We start from the raw sequence: 22,722 nt of genomic DNA on the forward strand, positions 1-22,722 counted from the left end.
TTTGAAAGATGTTCATTATTGGGGTACAGGAAAAGCTTCAGTCATAAAGACTACTCAGCTGGTTAGTGTTACAATAGGAACAGCAACTAAAGTGATATCTACGTTTAGATTTATGGGAAAGACATCAGTAAATAGGGTTGGAAATTGTGGTCGAAATCACACATTCAATGACTGTGATGCTTTTGCATTACTTATATGTAAAGAAAAACAGAAGAGCAACTCTGCCTCCGGTGACTGAGAATGTCAATGCAGGTCGTGATCAGACTCAGCAAGAACAGTCCATCGACAACTACATAGAGAGGGATATTATAGTAGAGTTGCAGTGCATAAACCCCTCATCACAAAGACAAATGGAAGAGGGAACGTCTCTGTTCCCTCTTCCATACATTTCAGTCATTGTAGACATCAAACCAGAGGTGGAAAATCCAAATTCAGTGAGGAAAAGCCCTCCCCAGTATTTTGTTCCAATCTTCCAGATTTCCTAATTGGCAAAATTCTTCAGCCAGGTGCTCAAACTAATGTGCAAAGTCAGCTGAGTTCATGCGTGGAAGAAACACGTGACAGAATTTTTCTTTTCTAACCCCTGGACTTTCCACCTGTTCTTGGTACTCTCCCTCAGTGGTTCCCAAACATTCTCCCGGGGTACCACTGTGTATGTTGGTTTTCATTCCAACAACAATTGCAATCCCAGAATTTTACCAAGCTATATTTTTTTCTTAACAGGTGCTTTTCTTGTTTAGAAGGATTACCTTCACAAACCACATTACATCAGAAATAGCTATGCGTGCCATGAAGAATAAAATTCCTATATTCAGATTATGCTTAATGTGCAAAATTGCAAAGAACCGCATGAAATGAGGTAAATTATTTTTAATTGACCAAATTAAAGATTGAGGTGAATCAGTACACTCCGAGTCCTAATTGGTGAAAGTGCAGACACCTGGTCAGTAAAACTGATCACCTGGAAGATAATGAAGATTTCAAAGCAAATGATAATGAGCCAAATCCGCATTGTGTTAATAATTATTAAAGAAATAAAACTCCTGTTCAATTACCTAAATGGGAACGTACTGATTAACCTCAGTCTTCCATCCAACCATTATCTATAACCCCTTATCCTGGGCAGGGTCGCGAGGGGGTGGTGGTGCACTGCAGCCTATCCCAGCATGCATTGGCCGAGAGGACAGGCCGCCTATCTATCGCAGGGCACACACACCATTCACTCATACACTTATACCTATGGGCAATTTAGAGTCTCCAATTAGCCTACCTGCATGTCTTTGGATTGTGGGAGGAAGCCGGAGTACCTGGAGGAAACCCACACAGACACATGCAAACTCCACAAAGAAAGGTCCCAAACCGAGATTAGGACCTTCTTGATGTGAGGCGACAGTGCTACCCATTCCGTGCCGCCCTAACCTCAGTCTTTAATTGGATAAAAAGTTACCTCTTTCTATGCAATTGTTCACTATGTAGCACAACATAACCTGGAAATTTTATTCTTCATGGTATGCAAAGCTATTTCTGGCATAATATGTATTAAGAGGGTAAATAATCCCTCTAAACATGAATAGCACCTAATAAATTTTTTTTTACAGTTTGTTAAAGTTATGGGATTGCAATTGTGGTTGGAACAAAAATCAGCATTCCCATTAATGGTAACCCAGGACCAAGTCAGAGAACCACTGCTCTACAGTACATATTACTTTGAATTAGTTTTTTATATTCCAGGAATGTTCTATACTACCAGTGAAACAGATGTGCACATACACCATACTTCTACAGGTAAATGCCAATCAATGCCAAAATGTAACCCTTTACCACGTGCAGTAATCACCAAGATAAATATCTGAGCTTCCTCAAGGATTTGCGCAATCGGGTATTTCTGTGGGGTCAACGTTCATTCGGTCATGGGCTGCTGTTTGAAAATGCCTCTATGTGATTAGGCCTACGAGTATTTTAGCGAAAGTAGCCTACTTTTTGTTTTGGTTTCAGGAAATGTATTTTTTCGGCACAAAAAAATAGTTGGCTCACCGCATGCTTTTTACAAAGGGTTGCATTGATTTTGTACGTATGATTAGAGGGGAAGTTGTAGTTTCACTATAACGCTGAATTGGCTTCTCCAAAAGAAAATTACAAACGGCATAGTTGAAAAAGAATACAAAAATGCATTGTGTTGACATGTTTGGACTACCTTGAAAATTTAAAACGACAACTGTTTCTGTCGGGCGAGCACGTGGAAGCCTAGCTGGTTAAAAAATAAGCCGTCTTCCAAATAAGCCAATTACCCGCATTCCGAAATCTTGGAGCATAGCAGTTTAAGCTTTGGGCAGTGGTGTAAAAAAAAAAAAAACACCTACTTCGCAATACAACCCTCCTGTCACACGCAAGCGTGAATCCTGACGTTCAGATCTTGTGTGCATTTCATTGAGTTCACATTCAGGGATCCTCCCCGGCGGACAAGTAGACAGACGAATGCGCTTTTTACGGAGCAGAAGGATTACTCCCGTGTTTGTTATTTAAGGAATATCAGCCAATTAACAGCACATCAATTGGTAACGTGATATATATCGGTTTTCCCGCTGTAATGTAAAAATGGCGAGGCTGCTTCGCAACTTGCTGTTGTTTACAGTTCGACTTACGCTAAAGATCCGAGTTTTTGGCTTTTGGTCTTTGATATACAGCTATTGTGCTCTCTGCACTTGCATTGCGCTGTTGAAACTTTGGTGGAACATAATTTTAAGGCCGTCAAAAACCTTTCAATGGGGAATACGCGAAACTCCCCCAGCTTGCCTGAATGACACGTCCTTGGGAACCCACTGCTACGTTAGAATAAAGGTAAGGTATGCACTGCATCCCACGTTTAATAGCAAGGTAAGACGCGTTATTTTTTTGCCATGGATGCACCACAAATGCATAGCTAATTCTTCATGTAGCTAGCTGCGTACCATTGACAGAGAATAAATCGATTGAAACAGGCCTGTGTATATAATTGAAAACATTGATCGTAATGCAGTTATATATTTTCGAAGCAATTTAAGTTATGTAACATGCAGTATTAATATTTCCCATAAAGCCTCGCATAAAATTCGTATTTTATATACTGCTTGGCTTCTTTCTCACCAAACGGTGCTGAAGACAGCTCCGAATGTAGCTTGTACCTTGTTTTCATGGTCAGCACGGACTGAAACACCCTGTGTTTACAAATGACAATATTGTTTCTAAGTCCGTTTTCGTTTGGCCATTCGCACTTTTTAAACTTTCAATTTGTAGATTCGTTGTTGATTTATTCAAAGAAGACGGTGCTGTCACTGGACTGATCCCTGTACGTCACGTTACTTAGGTCACCTTTGTGGAACGTTTTTAGAATGTCAATTATAGTTGGATTTACAATAGCTGTGAAGATCTCAAACTGTGTGTCATGATCGAGTGCATGGATGCGCATAGGCTATACATTTTCCTTTTTATGTGCATTCCAAAATAATTGTCGATAGCTCGCCACAGATTACCTACATTTAAATAAATATCGGAATTTTAAATTGTTGTATTGTAGAAATCTGAAACGCTAATGCAGTCCTTGTAACTGTCTTTGTCAGTATCCCGCTATTAGTTCACTCCGTAGTGTTAAACACATTGCATAGTTAACTTTCTATCAGTAATTAGAATTTAACAAAGCTCCAGTGGCTCGTTGTCTGGGGATAGAGGCTGGGCTAGCAAAAATCTCTCATTAGACTGGCTAGACCTGAAAAGGGGTGTTTTTATTTGTCAATATCTTAACAAACATTGGTCTGAAATGGTGAAATCACAGATTTTATTTTGCTATTGATGTTTAGCTGAAACTAATATGAACAGAGCGTCTAAACTACAGTAGACTGCAATAAATTACTTTAACTGAAGAATTAAAATGAGCCACATAAAATACTGGACGATGGCATAAATGTGTAGGCATTAATAAACTCAGTTTGAAATTTTGAATGAGCTAGGTTTACGACATGGCCACAGCCCACTGTTTTGTTTTACTGCCCCATAAAGCCCAGGGCAATATTGAAAAGGAGACTTTTTTTCATCACACGAGAAAGTAGCAGCCAGCGTGATTAAGGGGACGCCAGCATTGGCATCATAGAAGCTGTCTTCAGTGAATGATGGTTGCCCTGTTTCTGTTCCCAGGAGTCTGGTCTGAGATTCCACTATGTGGTTGCGGGAGAAAGGGGGAAACCCCTAATGCTGTTTCTCCATGGTTTCCCAGAGTTCTGGTAAGACATGCCTACGCATGCAGGTAAACACCACAGGCTGCTATAATACTACAATTTTGTAGTCTTGTGAATGTATACAGCCTTTCGAGAGAACACACGTTGCTACTCTAGTCAAGACATGAGGACATTAATTTACAATGGTTACAATGTCTGGACATTTACACTTAAATTTTTTTGGGCCCTTTACATTCTCATGACATGCTTTGGAGGCAGTCCTCTACATAACACCAATAGCTTACCTCATAAAACTTTCTTTTTTACATGCATGTCTTGTTTGATCCTGAAGTAACTCTTGAGCCTCATGAAGAAAGGTATTTGAAAATGAATCACTGTTTGAAGAAAAAAAAAAAAAGTGTATGTATATATCTACCAAGTATGCATCAAGCCACTTGGCCCTACGTAACTGATTTGCAATTCCTTACATACACTTTCTCTGTGCTTTATGCTCTCATACCATGTAATAACTGTGGGTACTAACTGTAGGCACAAACTGTGGGCAACAGCACCCAATCTCGCTTATAGCTCTGCATAATGGTTGGAAATGTCAGGCCATGAATCTGAGAGCTAGTTGACGTGCTCGGCAGTGAAGGAATTTTTGAAAGGAAGAAATCTCCCCAAACATTTTAAACGAACGAGTCGCGTGTGGCCACAGATTGGCAGCACACGACTTATGCCTTTCATAATGGCGGCTACTGATTTTCAGTTACGAAAATGTGAAGCCAAATGGGCTCAAATCGGAGGGGCATGAAGCCCCCTCTGTTTCATGGTATTATACCATTTAACTGCCTTGTGTAAGGAGAGTTGTCTCAAGTGTTCTTCCCTTCTAATTTCTTAACGTGCGTCATTCAGCTGTAAGGACTGCTATGTTTCTGGGGCTGGAATGAGGTTGGATAGGTTGTCAGCAGCAGTAAGCCAGTCCGTATCTCAGGCCAACTCACGGGCCTATCGGAAAGAAGACGGTGCTTAATTATTGCTGTGGAAGGTCCGCCTCGCTTCGTTGCGCATCTCCTGTGCGAAAGACAGAAACTGAAGATTAACTGTCTGTGTAGGGGATTCTGGGAGAGATTCCGGTCTCGCAGATTCTCCAATATTGCGTAACTCATGCCAAAAAAGTGCATCGTAGCCATTTTCCACTCATTTGGGCACAGCAGTGTGAGACTTTCTTTTAAACTACTTCCTCTTCCTAAAATATGGGGTTTTGGTCTTTTAGTGCTCATCCTGACTCTGCCTCTACCCGATTCACCACTGCAGTGTCTTTCAGAGGAAGGCTTTCACCTCCAAAGGACTCTGCTTTTAAGAGCAGATAAGATCTTCAGTCATTGGGATTTTTGAGCCCAGTCAGTGTCAGTGATGATTACAATAAAAGTCACTGATTTTTTCCTAAATGAGTGATGTCCTTCAATTATTTGTGAAGGAGATCAGGGTATTGATCATATGTACAATTCAGGAAGTATCATCATCTTGCATATATTTGGCAAAACAAGACACTAAAGCTATTTATTTATTAAAGAATACCTTTTTATATATTATTCTCATACCGAGCAGTCTGAAAGTATTTGGACAGTGACACATTTCTTGTTGTTTTTGATCTGTACTCGAGAACATTCAATTTTAATTGAAACACTGAATATGAGTTAAAGTGCATACTGTCAGATTTAATGTACGGGTATTTACAACAGTATCCAGTGATTCATGCAGGAATGAATGCCCTTGTATACATAGTCCCCCCATTCTAGTTGACCAAAAGTAATTGGACAAATTAACAATCTATATAAATTCATCATATTTAATACTTGGTTGTAAACCCTTTGAATCTGATGACTGCCTGAGGTCTGTGAATCATAGATATCACCAGATGATGGGCATCATCCCTGGTAATGCTCTGCCTGGCCTGTGCTGCAGCCATCTTCAATTTCTTTTTGTTTTGGAGGATTTTTGTCTTCAGTCTTGTCTTCAGCAAGTGAAATGTTGCTGCCCAAATACTTGGACTGCACTGTAATTACCTACAGTGAAGTTTGCTGGTCTACTCAAATCGACAAAAATAAAAGTAGCTGCATTGGATTGTCATACCCAGTCAGGTTGTTTGCACCATTGTAAGCAATTCTGAGCAGACGCAGCCCAGAGTGTGAGGTAAAATGACTGCCTCGTTTCCTTTTTGTTTGCCTCAGGTTCTCCTGGCGCCACCAGCTGCGTGAGTTCAAGAGCGAGTTTCGGGTGGCGGCGGTGGACATGCGTGGGTACGGGGAGTCGGACGTGCCAGCATCCACCGACAGCTACCGACTGGATTACATGCTCACTGATGTTAAAGACATCGTGGAGTACTTGGGTAAGAGCCCTTATTCCTTAATAGTATCATCTGGGAAACCTGTAGAATTCATATTTATCTGTTGAAGTACAAGAAGGAAGGTTATTATTCAAATGTAATCTTTGTACACCAGTTAGCTCCGCCAATGTCTTCTGTTATAACTGTCTAAGGCTATGCAAATGTTGTTGAAAAAAATGCACCCGTGCAGTTTTTTTTTTTTTTTTTTTTTTTTGTGTGTAGTATTTTCTAAAAGTAATTGTGTAAATGATTGCACTGGAAAATATACAGTGAGCTACATACCGATGCTCTTATCCAAGTGAAGATGTGATGTTCCCGTGTGGTGGAAAAACATGCACAGTTATAATAGGTTCCACACAAATGGATAACATGCAAACTTCTGCTTTTTCATTGCTTTTCAATGTGAAGGCGCTTTATTTAGTAAACAGGACATATAGAAATGCAATTTATCCATGTGATGAAATTTTTGTGCATTCGACCCCCACCACCCAAAAAAAAACAAAAAAACATGCTTTTTGGTCTGGCCCTTGCTGTGTGTAGCAACGGGAGATCATACGAGCGCACACAAATATAATGACACTTGAGGTGTGATGTGTGTCCCATCTGTCGAAGCTCTTGGACGTGATGACTAAGGTGACGGGGCGACTGCAGAGCATCATGCCCAGAGGCCAGATATCTGGGCTCAGTGGCCCTGACTCATCTCAAATGGTGCAAGACTGATTTCTGTGGTATTTATTTTGGTCATGTGACAGCGATCACTTAACAGCACTTTTCACGCTCTGCTCTGGAGAACAAGTGACAATAATCTACAACTGACATTTTCTGCCTGAGCTGGCCTCTGATACCTTACACTACGACTGCCATTGGGCATGTGATGTGGATAGGGGGCTCTGACCATAACCATAAGGCTGCAGGTTCTGATGTCAGGTTAGGTTTTGCCTTGCAAAACTACAATGTATTAACATGTTTACAGACCAAAATCTCACCATGTCCCTATTTGTTACTGACTGGGTCACTTTGCTATCATGATAAAAATCTCTTTAATGACACCGAGAAGGAGGTTGACAGTTCAGTGTTCTTGGTCACACTTTCACCAGTCTGCAGGTGCACTTCATTACAATGGGTCTAAATGAGTCGATCCTGTTCCCAGGCTCCCACTGGGGTTAAACGGATGTCTGTTCATCACCTAGGGGTCACCTGCCTATATCGCTTTAACCTCGCCTTTTTGTCAGGCCAAAATGTTCACCAATATTGACAAAATATGAACTATTTTATTAAAACAGAATTGTTTTGGATGAATAAAGCTTGAGTGAACCCTGTTGGCCATTTGGGTATCTTTGGCTTGCTCTCTGTGCACGTGTATGATTGGGTCTCCTCCCCCTCCACTCTGTGTGGCTTTTGGCTGTGGTGTGGAAAAAGAAGCAGTTGACTGGCACCACATGTTTTTGAGGACAACTATGAGCTGTCTTCACTCTCCCGAGCCAGCAGCTGGGGGCCCATATGGGAACACTTGTACATAGTTTGCGGATTGGACGTTCCAAATTCAGGTGGGATTGGAAATGCCAAATTAAAAAACCAGAAAGAAATTGATAGGTTGTCAAAGATTCATGCTCAGTAGGGTCTGTATAGCCTATACACCGCCCCCCCCCCTTTAATCTCAACCCTACTCTGATCTCCAGGCTTCCTGTCGACATTCCTGCTGTTGTGTCCGACTCGCGAGCATAAAAAGTTCTACGAGATTGTCAGTGTTACTGCACTGGCACTGCAGCATTATGAGAATGTTATGTGATAGCTTGGCAACAGCCACCTCACACAGAAGGGTCTGGGCAAGTCAGTCCACTGAGCACTCTCAGAATGGGGCTGGACAAGAAATTATTCTGCAGAGGGATAATTTGATCAGAAGATCTCTGAAGGAAGTCTTGACCTCGGTTTCCGTCTGAGCCGACTGCTTAAACACAGCAAATGAGATTGGCACTCATTTTCTGAAGGCTCAGTAGTGCTTTGGACATGCATCTCAAGAAACGGCTAATGAAGACAAGCCTTCTCAACTGAATGAGTTGCGAATTTTTTTTGCTCCAGTGAATATAACGTGCCTGCCTCCACCCCCAGGTTATAACAGATGTTTCCTCGTTGGCCACGATTGGGGTGGGGTCATCGCATGGCTGTTTGCCATCCATTACCCAGAGATGGTGACGAAGCTCATCGTCCTAAGCTGTCCCCATCCTTGTGTGTTTACAGGTAAGCCCTGTTGTCTGTAGTCCAGTCGTTTAAACCGTTCACAAAAATAGAGGTGGGTGCAGTGCCAGGTGTTAATGTGACTATGATATGGTCACACATGATCTGGTATCGGTATGCATATAAAGGTCAAAGAAATTCCAGCTTCAGGAAGTAGTTATAACGGTTTCAGGAATACCATTTTCAGGAAGTATGTTTCTTAAATGTTATGCTAAACCTAGCAGTTGTGACCTACAGTCTTTTGAATATCTTGTGGGACAGTTAAAGGGTTAATGTGTAGTTAGTAACAACAGAATTGTTACCATCTGCCATCATTACGTATTATGTTTCATACCTTGACCATTTACCACGTATTCATCTTGTGGGCAAGGTTTCATCATTATCCTTAGGGGATAATACACTTGCTTCTGAGCCTGAAAAGAAGTGGCAAATTAGTTTGCTGTTATTTATCTTTATGGATATCACATTCTAATTCAGCTTTTTATGTTGTTTTCTGATGGATGGATATAGAGGGGAGGCTCAGCCCTATACCAGCCAGCATAGGATGGGCTCCCTTTTAAAATCCAGGTTTCTCCAACACCCCCCCCCCCCCCCCCCCCCCCCCCCCTTTTATTTTTCTCTTCTCACTGCACAGAATTTTTCAAATTCTGAATTGCTGGATTTTTTTTTGGAGTTTGTCCTCAGTCTTGCCTGATTATTCCTGTTGTCTGTTTCTGAAAACTGTCTTTGTGGCTGTCCACTATGCAAATAAAACTGGACTGAATTGAAGACCCTTCTGGGTTTTTTTTTCTTCTGTGTTTTCAGATTATATTCTTCACAATCCCAGCCAGCTGCTCAAGTCTGGCTACATATTCTTCTTCCAGCTGCCTCGCTTCCCAGAGTTAATGCTGTCCATCAACGACTTCAAGGTGAGGCCCGCCTCCCACTTAGCTTTCATGGAGTGGGAGGGTCAGGGGCAGATTCTAAAGTCAGTTGGGCTTTTGAAGTAAGCTTCATCAATACAGAGGCACATGCTTTGTGGAACTGAATGGCCCTGCTGAATTTAATCAAGGGTTCATTTTCATTTGTGTTGAGAGCACGGTGGTATAAGACATTAGTTTCACACTCACAAAGGCATTTGTGATTGCCCATGTGCCTTCCTATTGTAAGTGCGTATTTTACTTTTCTGAATAATTGAATTTTTGGGAATTGTATGCATTTGAACAGTAACGTTGAGACATAAGCACTATTATGATGATTTGGACTCTGTAATGCATTTAATATATTTATAATATATATACTACTGACTATAATGCAGCAATGAACAGATTACTACAGCAAAGGGAACGTCTTTCTCAATAGCCAGTAAGCACAGCTTGTGCGCGCGTGTGTGTGTGTGTGTGTGTGACCAGACTTTCAGATGGCCAGTTATCAGATTTCCCTTGGCACTGAAGTCTTTATCTTGTGTCATTTGAAATCATGCAGCTGTACATTGTAGCACAGAAAAGAAGTGCTTCATGTCTGTGAGAGGCCCCACTCCAAATCCAGGCTCATCTGCACAGGAGTCAACAAATAGGCCGCTGCAGCTTAACCCTACAGCCGTCCATTTCTCAGACCCAGATCTGTTAGCTTAGGCCTTGAGAGGTAGCCCAGCTAAAGCATTCCAGAACATTCCTGGAATGTCAGGGTGAACAATCCTAACCAAATCTTCCCTCAGTGTCTTTTGAAAGTTAACATTAAGTCTAAGGAAAGGTATTGGAACATTATTCAGATAATTTGATTTGTGGACCCTAACCCCCCCCAACAAAGTGATATTCAAAGAGTCAGGCATTTAAGACTCTGCATTTTTCTTAATGATATCCATCAGAAGATTGTATTTGGACGTGGCATGCCTGGAACATTTTTGTGACTGACGGAACTTGTTTGGAGGTATCCAGAGAGTGTCAGAATACTTTCATCATAAAGGTATCTTAAATCTTAACCAAAATATTTTCCTGTGTTTTTTGTTATGTTTAATCGGTTACATTGACCCAAATTACTAAGGACAAACTGAAATTGTCTTCACTGTGGTAGAATTACACCCTAGAATTTTATTTCAGAGTGGCATGACTGCCTGCTTGTGCTAAACAGTGGTTTGATTTGGTTAACATTTGGATACACATCTTAGGGAATCCAGTTGCATGCTAGGATCTGTATTAGTTTGCCAGCTGGGGGCCCTCTCTCTAAAGCAATTTAAGATTGAACACGATTGTGCAGTCTGTGGGGCCACTTCTGTATGAAATTATGTTTCTCAGATGAAATGATACAGTAAACAAAGCTCCTGATTCAGTCACTTGTGATCCCATGGCAAATATTGCAAAGTTTGGCTGGTCTGCTGGCATCCTGCCGAAATTCCCAATCTGGTTTTCTGAAACGGTCTATATAATCACCCCAAGTTTAATACACCAAGTAAAAATTTCCACCCCACCTCTACTGTATGGTGAACATCCTAACTTATGGCCCAGGTAGATGCCATCTAGTGGTGTTGAGGTGACACCATCCTCCCTCTCCCCCCACCTCTCCTCTGTGCCAGTGCTTTGCAATCTTTAAGAAGGTCTATGAAAGCTGTGCCTCATTCAAGCTTTCTCATTAAAAACACAGATATCCTGTTTAGGTGTGACAGAGAATTTAATTACTCATTTGGTTCGATCAATACTTCATTTTTATCGGGAGTTTTTTTTTTTTTTTTTTTTTTCTCCCCCCAGATTTGAGCAAAATTGAATAGTTGGATTAATCAACGCAACCAAATGGCCCAGTGGGAAAATGGAGGATTAAGTTTAATTTGCAAAATAAAACCGTGTACCCACCGAGCATACGTCAGCAATTTCCAATTCTGCTAATTTTAATATATTGGTATGATTTGTGGATGGGATAATCTGGATTTGCACAATTCTTTCTGCAGGTTGTATCTGACCGCGCTGTCCTCTGACTCCTGCTCTTTTTTCCCCACCATGTTGTGTCGTCTCCTCGCGTGTTCCCTACAGGCTTTGAAAGGTCTGTTCACGAGCCGAAGCACAGGGATTGGACGGAAAGGCTGCTGGCTCACCTCCGAGGACATGGAGGCCTACCTGTACGCCTTCTCCCAGCCTGGGGCCCTCACAGGCGCCTTAAATTACTACAGAAACTTATTCAGGTGAGAGTGCGAAGTGAGATGTATGCAGTTGTTTCACCGGAGTGATTGTTACTTGGTCGGTTGAATGTCATGAATCACTAGTGCCCTCTAGTGTCAACGTTAACATTAATACTGATATGCCCTCGGCCAAATTTATCAAATAAACAATGCAGAGATTGCCAGAGACTGAAAAGCCATGTGCTCCAATTTGATAATCTCTCCATATGAATTATCCAAACTATTCTGAGAGTTTGGATGAAAGGATCCCTTCTCTTGCCAAGAGAATGCAAAATTTCAAGAACATTTCAAATTTGTTGATAATCTCCCCATAAAAACCAAATTATTTGTAAGCCTAGAAAATCTCACTCATTTCAAGAAAGTGCACTGATGCATTTTGTGCAGTCAAGAACCTATTTTCCAACAACTTGCTGGTTTTTCCTCTAAAGCATATTTTCAACTGAAAACCACAAAAAGGCCATGTTAATTATTCTGGGAATGACTCAATGTTGTAAAAAGGACCTTTGTTTCTTGATAAGTGTGGCTTTGGAATAGGCGTGAAAAGATCCACAATGGAGCTCTTGTGCCAGTGTGGATCAGGAAAACAGGAATGCATATGGGTCAAAGTGTAGAGATAACACTGTACCCAGCAACCAGGACACTGTCCGCTTCAGCCCGCTATCCCACCACTGTCCAGATCGCACATTATTGTTCTTGGTGTGCTTTAAACAAAGAGCGTCCACTTCATATTTAGTGACAGTTGAGTTCAGTTCATGGCAGTTTGGAATTGACTTTGATTGAAAAGTAAGATAAGTAAGTATGCTTTAGATTAACGTTGGTTATTTTCCCAGTCCCATATATTGTTCAAAATACATATTTTTAAAAAATTGATATGTTGATGCAATGTTTTGTAACAGGATCTACAGATTGAGATTTAGCTAGATGCTGATAACTTAATCCTTGTAATAGTTTTTTTGCTGTGCAATGTCCAATTTGCACTCAATGAATGAAGATGTGTCAAGGTTCCTGTGCTGAATTATATTGGCATCCATGAAAAAGGGCTGCTAGGTGACAAAACAAAATCCACAAAATGTAAAAGATTTCATTTTTTTAAAAAAAAAGCAAAGTTGTAAAATGTGTTTGTCCGTGCATGGAGGGGATTAAGGGAGTACGATAACTACAATTTGCTATGCAGCAATACAAAAGCAGAAGGAAAAGCAAGCACTTCTGACAGTAGCTATATAAGTAATATTCGAGACCTTGAAGGAAGGGTGCAGCGAAGATCTTTGTGTGGACCCACCACCGGGTACTGCAGTCAGACGTATCCTTTGGGATGTTCAATTCCCTGCCTCATGCTTTTGGGTGTGATGACACTTCTGTAACATGGCAGATGCCAATGTGGATCCTGCTTGTCTGGTCTGCACAAGACGAGGAGACGATCATAATCACTTGCCAGCCCACAGAAAATTTCAACCCCGTTTGCCTAGCGAACATGTTCATTAGCATGCTCTGGATTTTTATCCGCAAAGCCAGGAAATCCACCTGACCGTTGGGTTATTTTAACCGCGGTAAAACGGATAAACTATCCGTGAAACCGCAGTGACGCTCGAGCGTTTGATCCACACCCCGCCCCCTAGTCAGCCGGAGCCCTGGCCGTGACCGCGTCTTTCTCTGCCGCTGAAAATGAAACTCGTGATTTTTCTTTTTTTCGCCCGCAGCTTCCTCCCCCTGAGGCAGCAAGACGTGAAGTCCCCCGTGCTCCTGCTGTGGGGCGAGAGGGACGCCTTCCTCGAGCAGGACATGGCGGACGCCTGCCGCCTCTACATCAAGAACCACTTCCGGCTCAACATCATCTCCGGGGCCAGCCACTGGCTGCAGCAGGACCAGCCCGACATCGTCAACACCTTGATATGGACCTTTCTCAAAGAGGGCGAGGGGCGCAAAACCTACAGAAACTGAACTGCTTGCCTCTTAGGAGGGCTGGAAATTGCCTGTGAAAACCAACCAACATAATAATGCAATCATCCTTTGAATTTTACACATTTCAGATATATTTCAAGATGTCAAACAGAGTAAGGGGGGGGGGGGAAGAAAAGCACACTTTACAGGATCGGACACAGATTAGAGCATTTGATCATCTTAAGATTTTTGCACATGACATCTGCCTTAAAGTTTGTAAATGACACATTTACAGATGTGCGGCAAATCTCCTTGTGAGTTGTATTGTGGTGGTGCCTTTGACTTATTTATTAATGTGACGACTAAAAGTTGTGCCATTTTTTGAGATTTCCTGGGCTATGGTGTGGTCTGCTATAATATACTTTTCACCAGATTGCTCCTTTCTTTTTCTACACAAATGCCCCCAGGATATTCCCCTCTCGCCTTCTCTATCAGGTGGTGTTGTCTTAATGAAAATGTTGTTCTTCATATTTGTATTTTTGACAATTTGCTCAGATATTTGAGAATGTTGTTATCTTGATCTTCCTGTAAAAAGTGATGGTTAAATATTGTAAACTTTTTGTATCTCTTCCTACACGTTGCATTTACTATTCCACTGAGCTAGTCCTGCACCATTTTAATTTTCTAAGCAAATAAATAATAGAAGTAAAATGTGTGCTTACCCTTTCTTATTTAATATCATCCCTTCCCCTTGTGTTTCCTTATTAAATACCTATGGTTATTGTCACAAAGAGCGATGGTATGTTGGTGTAGGTACCATATGGGAGTTTGATCCGTTGGATCTCAAACTGGAAGCATACAAAGCCTATTTCAATCCCGAATAGCCCTGAATAGTCAAAATAAACATTTGTAATAGTTATGTATAAAAATCAAAAGATTTTATCCTCCCAAGAACAATACTTTTATACTTATAGTTTGACATGACTATACTTCCCCTGCTGATTGGTTTCATTTTAACCAATCAGCAGTGTGACTTCACTAGGCTGTTAATCAGAAACAAGCAAATGGTAATGTGTGACTGTTTGTAATCATGGCTTCATCGCCACCTGGTGTCGAACTCATTACTCACATTATTTCCTGGTTCATAAATATTGAAAAAAGTGAATGTAGATCTTTATCTTATGGCATAATGAATACTTTAGATGCAAGAAATGAAGCCATTGCATGGGGCATTTAAGGATTAACGTGCAGCATTAAATAGAAGAGGTTCTTTCATGACCCAGTGGAAGCACTGTATCTGTGTGTCTTCTAGGCTCAAAGACATGCTGGATTATCATTCCCCTTCAAACCAGCATAACCTTTTCCTTCTTCCCCATGTGCTCCGGAGTAAGTGAGCTATGATTTCATTCACTCCCCATTGCTGAGCTGCCTGAGGTTCCTGCTTTCCTTTGTGATGTAAATCTGAGGTTGTTTAGGACCACAGCTAGAGGTCTGCCATGACAGTGTTCTTCTGCAAGCAACATTCAGTGTTTCCTTTGAAAATGCTACTGCAAAATAAAGTTTTCTTAAAGTCCCCCTGGGCAAAAATAATGTTAATGCTGTTCTATACAAAAACGTTCAATCTTACAGTAGTTCATAAGTATGAGAACACATTTTAGTTGTCATAGGCTTGCTGTGAAACGTTGCAAGATAACCGTACAGTAATCCTGAACAAGTGTCCTCTGTCACTATTACCTCAGTAACTCAGGAGAAATGTTTTAGGATATCAGGCTGAGAGCGTATCGATTCTGATCCCCTGAAAATAACTTGCATTTTAATTGTGGCAAAACATTGCAGGAGCCACGCAGCCAGTCAGTGCAGGAAAGACCCATCTGTGTCTTCAGCTGCTACTTCCAGTCAAAACGTAATCAAAGTAAACAAAGTGCAAGTAGTCCAAAATGGGGGAAATATTGTCAGTAATAAACATTTTCTAACAATATTTTTCTTAAGAGATTACAGCATCAATATAATCCGACACAAATATTTTAATTTGTAATCCCAAACAATAGATATTTGGTTTCTCTTGGATGTGATCTTCTATTTCTACATTTCTTCAGATGAAAAAAGTGCCATTCAAGTATGTCGAAGCTAGATGGAATATTATAGTGTGTTAAATATACACCCGTCACAAACAATGCATGTTTTCTTGAGTATTACTTAATTAGTTGACATAGTAGAATTCCCAATCCACACTCCGAGAGAGTCTAAGAAAACTTGAAATAAATCTTTAAAACACAATGTGAAAAAGAATGACATTCATGCATGATTTGCCAGTCTTCCAGGTCATACGTGGATATTTAATAGACTCTAGTTTAATCGATTTAAATTGTGAGACTGCCTTTTTCTTACGTTATTTTGATAGTAGCCTATAACTTTATAGCCACTCAACTTTAAATTCTTGATGCTTTAATGCAGTGATTTAAGATGAAGGATTTAATTTATTCAGCATTTATTTATCCGTTTCGTCGCCCCCACATAAATTTCTATTATGACCAGTGACAGACCATAAACACGCCTGTGTGTTTCCCAGTATGCCTTGCGTACCATGAAAACGGCCAGCCGTAGTATTTCATGAATGCGTGCATTTCATTTTACAATTACAGTTGCAATTAACATTTATTGTAATATATATTTTAAATGTATTTATTTACAAATATAATAAACTGGCATGCTTATATTATTGACAACATATGCTACAGAAAAATAATGTTACGTGCGTGCACACATAATGACCGTATGCGCTAATTCACAATATTCAACGGTAGGTCTCACATTCAGTGGAAGTCAATCATCACTAAGGTAAACTGTAGGTAGTGTGCATGTGTTGAGTCGTAGCAGCCTATACGGATGCAAGTATACCTTTATTGTGAATTTAAATATAAATACATCGTGTTGTATCAACCGGGTTCTGTAGATCAATGAATTTATTTTATTAAAAGCACAGCATCCAGTCATTAGCATGTTAGCTAACTTGCTTTGTCACTAATGATAGACTAGTTATGCTTGGGTGTAGTTTTACGTAGCCAGCTAATGCTATCAAATGCTAAACAGTCCTGTCTTAGTAGGTGGATGTTTTTATTAGGAGAGTTGTTGGCTTGCAAGCTAGCTTTCACAGACGTTTTTATCAGAGACGTATGTGAGGTCGTATGACTAGAAAACTGTGGACTGTACGGACAGTATTTGTTTTCTAATTTGTAGCTATAGGCTAGTCTACTTCGTCATTCTGAAGTCATGATGTGAAATGCAATGTTTGCTAGTTGGCTAGCTACTTGGCTAGCCAATTCAGAGCAGTGCATTTTGTGTTGACGCATGCAACATCGTAGTAATCGCATGGATACAATGCTGACGGTAACTGGATACAAGTGAATGCATTAAAATAGGGTTTGCAGCCCGGTTGTCTTCACCAGGTAGTGCTTGCGTTTTTTGTTTTTCCTAGCTTGCGGACTAATCGAGACGGGATAGTCCATGTAGTGAAGTGAATAAGCAGAAATAGCTAGCTAGCAGTTAATTTCAACTTAGAGGATCATTTGACACATGGCTCGGGGATCATGAGAAGAATATCTCAAGGCTGCGTCTCACTACAGTGTACCATCAATCCTGCTCAGCAGGAACGATTATCCAGGTACCTTTAATTGTTGACGATGCTTTGCTTTGGGGAAATACGTTAACATTGGATTTATGATAAGGAATGGTCTGACCTGACCGGAAAAATTGGTTTTGCAAAACAACTTTAACTTGGCTATTTACACGGAAAGATGAACGTCCAGTAGCATTTGCACCTGTCTTTACCCACTATTAAAAACCCTCATTGAATAAAAAACCGCCTTTGTATAATGTGTTAATGTCCCTTACAACTTTTAATTTACGTATAATGACAAAATGTAAATTTATCTTGCACAAAAGGGTAGTTTGTATCCCCTGGAACTTCCCTGGAACGGCTTTGTGTCACAGGATCTGTCCACAAAATCTGTGTCCTGGAGTTGCTGATTTCTAGAAATTTTAATGCTTTTTATTTTTTAATAACTAAATAACTAAAACTACTTTAAAACTAAAAAAGGGAAAGGAGCCTTTTAACTGCTTTTAAAAAGTAGTCTTAATTGCAACTAGTGTTACATTTTTGTTCACAAGGTTGCGAGAGTTTTCATGATTTGAAATAAAAGTGTAATCCATCCATCCAAATAAAAAATTATCGAACTCAGTTTACAGATTAAAAGGGTGGATAACATGAGTATCTGAATAAAATTAAAAATGCATTTTTAAGAATGGGGAAGGTGGCAGTGGCACCATAAATTGTATTACATTTACAGCCAGTATGTGAGCATGCCGTATGAAGCAGACATGTTATCTGTGCATCTGACCTGAGTGTTGCTAACTCTCTATCTCGTACTCTGTTCCCAGGAAGCCATTGTGGTGCTGCTAATGTGTGGAATTTTTGGCACGCGTGATAACGATGCCATTGTGTGGAAATACCATGCACACCACAGAAGTCACGCGAGAATTTCAGGGGAAAGAAAGAAAATCAAGATCTAATCTGAAGAAATGTCTGGCATCTGCTTTGGCAAAGGATCTAAACAGGTAAATGGATGAAGTAGTTCAAAAAGCACATAAAATAAGTTATTATGGAATTATTATTTGTTAGCTTGCAAATTTAATAGCATTCATTGTTTATGTTCTTAGTTTGGATTTGAGTAGTTTAGACTCTTCTTCATCAAGACCATTTTTATGATTTATTTTCCAAAAACAAAATAGGCAAAGAGTTTTTCATGGGCTAGTTCTTTGGGCTAGGCCTCTTAGTTCCACTGAAGGGAAATCTTAATGCCACAGCATACAATCACATTCTAGACGATTCTGTGCTTCCGCAACAGTTTGGGGAAGGTCCTTTCCGGTTTCAACATGACAATGCCCGTGGGGCATAGTGAGGTTCATATTGAAATGGTTTTGTTGAGAACGGTGTGGAAGAATTTGACTGGCCAGCACAGAGCACTGACCTCCACCCTATTCAGCATCTTTGGGATCAATTTAAGAGCCACCTGCAAACCAGGCCTAATTGCCCAGTCAGTGCCCAATCTCTCTAATGCACTTTTTTCCCTGATTGGAAGCAAATCCCTGCAGCAATGCTCCAACATCTAGTATAAAGCCTTCCCAGAGAAGTGGAGGTTGCTATAGCAGCAAAGGGTGGACCAACTCTATATTAATGCTCATACTTTTGGATGAGATTTTGGATGTCAGGTGTCCACATACTTTTAGCCATGTAGTGTATGTACACACTTCTGTTCTTAATTAATTAATTACATCTATCTTGTATTTATTCCTACATTTTTTGTAAGTCAAAAGCATTTTATTCATTTTAGAGAAGTTTTGGATAGGTTTTTAGACTCCTACATATCCACCCCCCTATACTGATGAAATGATAGTAAGTCCCATTTGACAAGGATGCAGAAGTGAGTTTCACTAATCAAAACAGTTAACTTTCAGTGAAATATATGAGTATAATTTACAACAATTCACATTTAGCCATCTTGGATAGATTTGGTGACACTATAGGACACCAGAGTACACAGGTTATATTTTGCTTCATAGATCTTTAGTAGTTCTGCATATCACCCTCAGATTTTGCACATATGTGGTCATAGAGCTTTTGATCCAGGAAATATATAGTTTCACCTGTTTTATATTTGTGACTCTCAGTATTTCATTGTAAACTACATTACATTACATTACATTACAGGCATTTGGCAGACGCTCTTATCCAGAGCGACGTACAACAAAGTGTATAACCATAACCAGGAACAAGTATGACGAAACCCCTAGAGAGAAGTACCGGTCGAAGTGCAGGGAACAACCGCATAGTTCAACTTGGACCCTGAAGGTTAAACTGATTAACACTAACACAACGAGAACGGAAACAACGCAATCTATGGAAAAAATACAAGCAGTAGTTAAGACAGTTAATGCACCTAAGTCACCTACGAAACAGCTGCCTAGTTACAACCCTAAGCTTACAGTCATTTACGGGGGGTAGGGGAGAGGTGCAGCCTGAAGAGGTGAGTCTTCAGTCGTCGTTTGAAATGGGTCAGTGTCTCAGCTGTTCTGACCTCCACAGGGAGGTCATTCCACCATCGTGGGGCCAGAACAGACAGGAGACGTGTTCTGGAAGTGCAGGTGCGAAGAGGGGGAGGTGCTAGGTGTCCTGAGGTAGCAGAACGGAGGGATCTGGCTGGCATGTAGGGTTTGAATATCTTGTGGAGGTATGCTGGGGCTGATCCCTTGACTGCCTGGTACGCTAGGACCAATGTTTTAAATTTGATGCGAGCTGTAACAGGCAGCCAGTGGAGGGTAGTGAGCAGGGGAGTGACGTGGGAGTGTCTGGGGAGGTTGAAGACCAGACGAGCCGCAGCATTCTGAATGAGTTGCAGGGGTCTGGTGGCAGATGCCGGTAGTCCAGCCAGAAGAGAGTTGCAGTAGTCCAGGCGGGATAGAACCATTGCTTGGACCAGGAGCTGGGTTGAGTAGGTGGTGAGAAAGGGGCGGATTCTGCGGATGTTATATAGGAAAAATCTGCATGCCCGGCTTACTGCTGCGATGTTCTTGGAGAGGGACAGCCTGTTGTCCATCACCACTCCGAGATTCTTGGCACAGGGTGATGATGTCACTAAGGTGTCCCCTAGGGAAATGGAAAAGTCGAGGAGGGGAGAGGATAGAGCAGGAATAAAGATTAGCTCCGTCTTTCCCGGGTTGAGCTTCAGGTGGTGATTGTCCATCCAGCTCTGTATGTCCCTCAGGCAAGCGGAGATGCGGGCAGGGACCTGTGTGTCCGATGGGGAGAAGGAGAGAAAGAGTTGCGTGTCGTCGGCATAAGAGTGATAGGACAAGCCATGGGCAGATATTACGGGGCCAAGGGATCTGGTGTACAACTAAAGGAGAGCAACTTCATTTTTGCATTTCTGACTATATTTCTATGTATTTGGGGCACTTAATATGTACATGAAATATGAGCATAAATTAATCCAAGTTAGTGTTGTAAATGGTACAATTGTCTTGTTTCATTTAAGCCATTTTCCAAGTGTATGTGCTGCTCACATTTGGAGTTATAATGTCTCAAATAGAACACGCCCTAAATGGGCGAGGATTGGCCAGATTTAGCATTTGCGTGAAGGGGGTAATGAGGTACCATCTCACTGCTGAGTTATGTGAATGGGTACTTGATTTTAGTCATCCTGCAAGTTCACATTTTTGTGATCTTGAAGTTCATGCTTCATCATTGCTGCTCTCTGGCTTTGGTCTACAGCATAAGTTGTACAATTGAACAGGCTAGACATGGAGTTACCAAAATAAGTTATTTTTTGCTTCTTTTATTATTTTCAGTGTTTCTTCCTGGTTAAGTGAAGATTAAAAGCAACAAAAAGGATAAAAGGTAGCCAGATGATGTTTCTGAATAAGATGAGGGTGATTCTATTGATTCACACAACTGGGATGCCTCCCACTGAGTGACCAGCAGTGCCTTGCTGAGTGTTTTTTATAATGCATTTTGTAATGCAGAACAGGGCATTTCCCAAACCTGACGTTTGTAGCAGTGGGCACTCCCATTTTGCACTACAGAAATGCATTATTTTCCTTTGATCTGACTGCCTTTTCAGGAGAACCTGAAAACGAGCATTTCTGCATATGTAAATACGTACAATTTCAAACACGAAAACAAGAACTATCTTTCCTAACAAACAGTGAAAAAATTTTCTAAATCAATCAGACATTCCAGTGCTGAGTAAATCACCAGAAAGCAAGCTCCCACTTGGAAAAATCAATCTTCTCTATGATCAATCCATCGTGACACAAGCCCTTGCTGGAAACCCCATTGTAGGTTGCAGTCACCTGACTGGTCTGTATTCTTTGAGATCATTCCTGCAGCTTTCAATATTAGTTAACGGCTTCCTTCTAACAGAAATAATCGCTGAGATATTCTGTTGCATAACTAGCAACTTGCTGGAGGAAGTATCGCTTTCTGCATGCACCATCTATTTTTTATAACGTATTTATACATCAACGTGTGCTTGCAAAAGCCAAATCATGCCAAGCAAGCATATATGTCCTATAATACGTGATGGTCACACGATAAATTTACCAGTGTGTTACATATTACATATTACATACTAACAGATTACTTATGCTCCACCACTGTCTAATGATTTCACAGCCAATGGGCTTTAAGGGTTTAATCTGCACCAGAATGTATTCTGGGATGGGGCTTGGTCTAAGCATCCTCCAGATTTGGAAGCGGAAAATAGCTTGTCTGTGTTGGGTATTTGGATCACTAACATTACCTCTTAATGTTTAGTGTAACAAGGGATCGTAGCCAAGCAACCATTTTTTTTCAAACACATACTCTTAACTGTGGCAGTGTATACTCCCAGGCCCAGCAGTACTTGTAACTAAGGATACCCACTGTGCTTTTGAAAAGCCATAATGCTGGCACATAGTGACTTCGGTGAGCCTTCGTACTGGTGCACTGTTGCTAAAACTGCCCTCAGCTTCTCTGCTGCAGAAGTCACTTCCACTGCTCACCTCACCCAGTTCGAAAAAAATCAACCTTAATTTCCGCTCGGTCTCCCCCTGACCCAATTCCCCGTTACTGCATTTCCAGGAGTCAGTGCTTGGGGAAAATAGCATTCCCTGGGGGGGGTGGGGGGGTTGTAATTTCTGGGTCACCCACTTTAAGCACCATTCACTGTGACAGGATATAATGGGAGTGAATTGAAGGAGAAAGAGGGCTGTCTCTTCCAAGCTGGAGCCGTGCAAAACCAAACATGGTCGCTTTTGGAATCTATGTGCAACATCACTATAATATGAAT

General features: G+C 41.0%; 2 protein-coding genes across 3 annotated transcripts in view; both read left to right on the forward strand.

Moving 5' to 3' along the window:
• The first annotated feature begins 1,861 nt into the window (after nucleotides 1–1,861).
• Nucleotides 1,862–14,552, forward strand: ephx4 (epoxide hydrolase 4). Its single transcript, XM_035412101.1, has 7 exons — nucleotides 1,862–2,838; nucleotides 4,168–4,253; nucleotides 6,422–6,579; nucleotides 8,686–8,814; nucleotides 9,616–9,719; nucleotides 11,814–11,962; nucleotides 13,657–14,552. The coding sequence occupies exons 1-7, from the start codon at nucleotides 2,596–2,598 to the stop codon at nucleotides 13,895–13,897; spliced, it is 1,110 nt and encodes a 369-aa protein (XP_035267992.1). The 5' UTR covers nucleotides 1,862–2,595; the 3' UTR covers nucleotides 13,898–14,552.
• A 2,096-nt stretch (nucleotides 14,553–16,648) lies between these two features.
• btbd8 (BTB domain containing 8) overlaps nucleotides 16,649–22,722 on the forward strand; it is a 40,636-nt gene continuing 34,562 nt past the window's right edge. For both annotated transcript variants that reach the window (XM_035414159.1, XM_035414160.1), the window contains exons 1-2: nucleotides 16,649–17,498; nucleotides 18,275–18,451. In XM_035414159.1, coding sequence (XP_035270050.1) covers nucleotides 18,327–18,451 — 125 coding nt within the window. In that variant the 5' untranslated portion in view covers nucleotides 16,649–17,498; nucleotides 18,275–18,326. The remainder of the gene's footprint in view (nucleotides 17,499–18,274; nucleotides 18,452–22,722) is intronic.

Source organism: Anguilla anguilla, chromosome 4 (genome assembly GCF_013347855.1).
Source record: "Anguilla anguilla isolate fAngAng1 chromosome 4, fAngAng1.pri, whole genome shotgun sequence".
NCBI classification, from domain to species: Eukaryota; Metazoa; Chordata; class Actinopteri; order Anguilliformes; family Anguillidae; genus Anguilla; species Anguilla anguilla.

Excerpts from the sequence above, each read along its gene's own strand:
- ephx4 (XM_035412101.1), top strand. The coding sequence starts at position 2,596 with ATGGCGAGGCTGCTTCGCAACTTGCTGTTGTTTACAGTTCGACTTACG. Across the intron at positions 2,839-4,167 it reads ACTGCTACGTTAGAATAAAG|GAGTCTGGTCTGAGATTCCA; the intron begins GTAAGGTATGCA and ends TTCTGTTCCCAG. Across the intron at positions 11,963-13,656 it reads TACTACAGAAACTTATTCAG|CTTCCTCCCCCTGAGGCAGC; the intron begins GTGAGAGTGCGA and ends TTTCGCCCGCAG.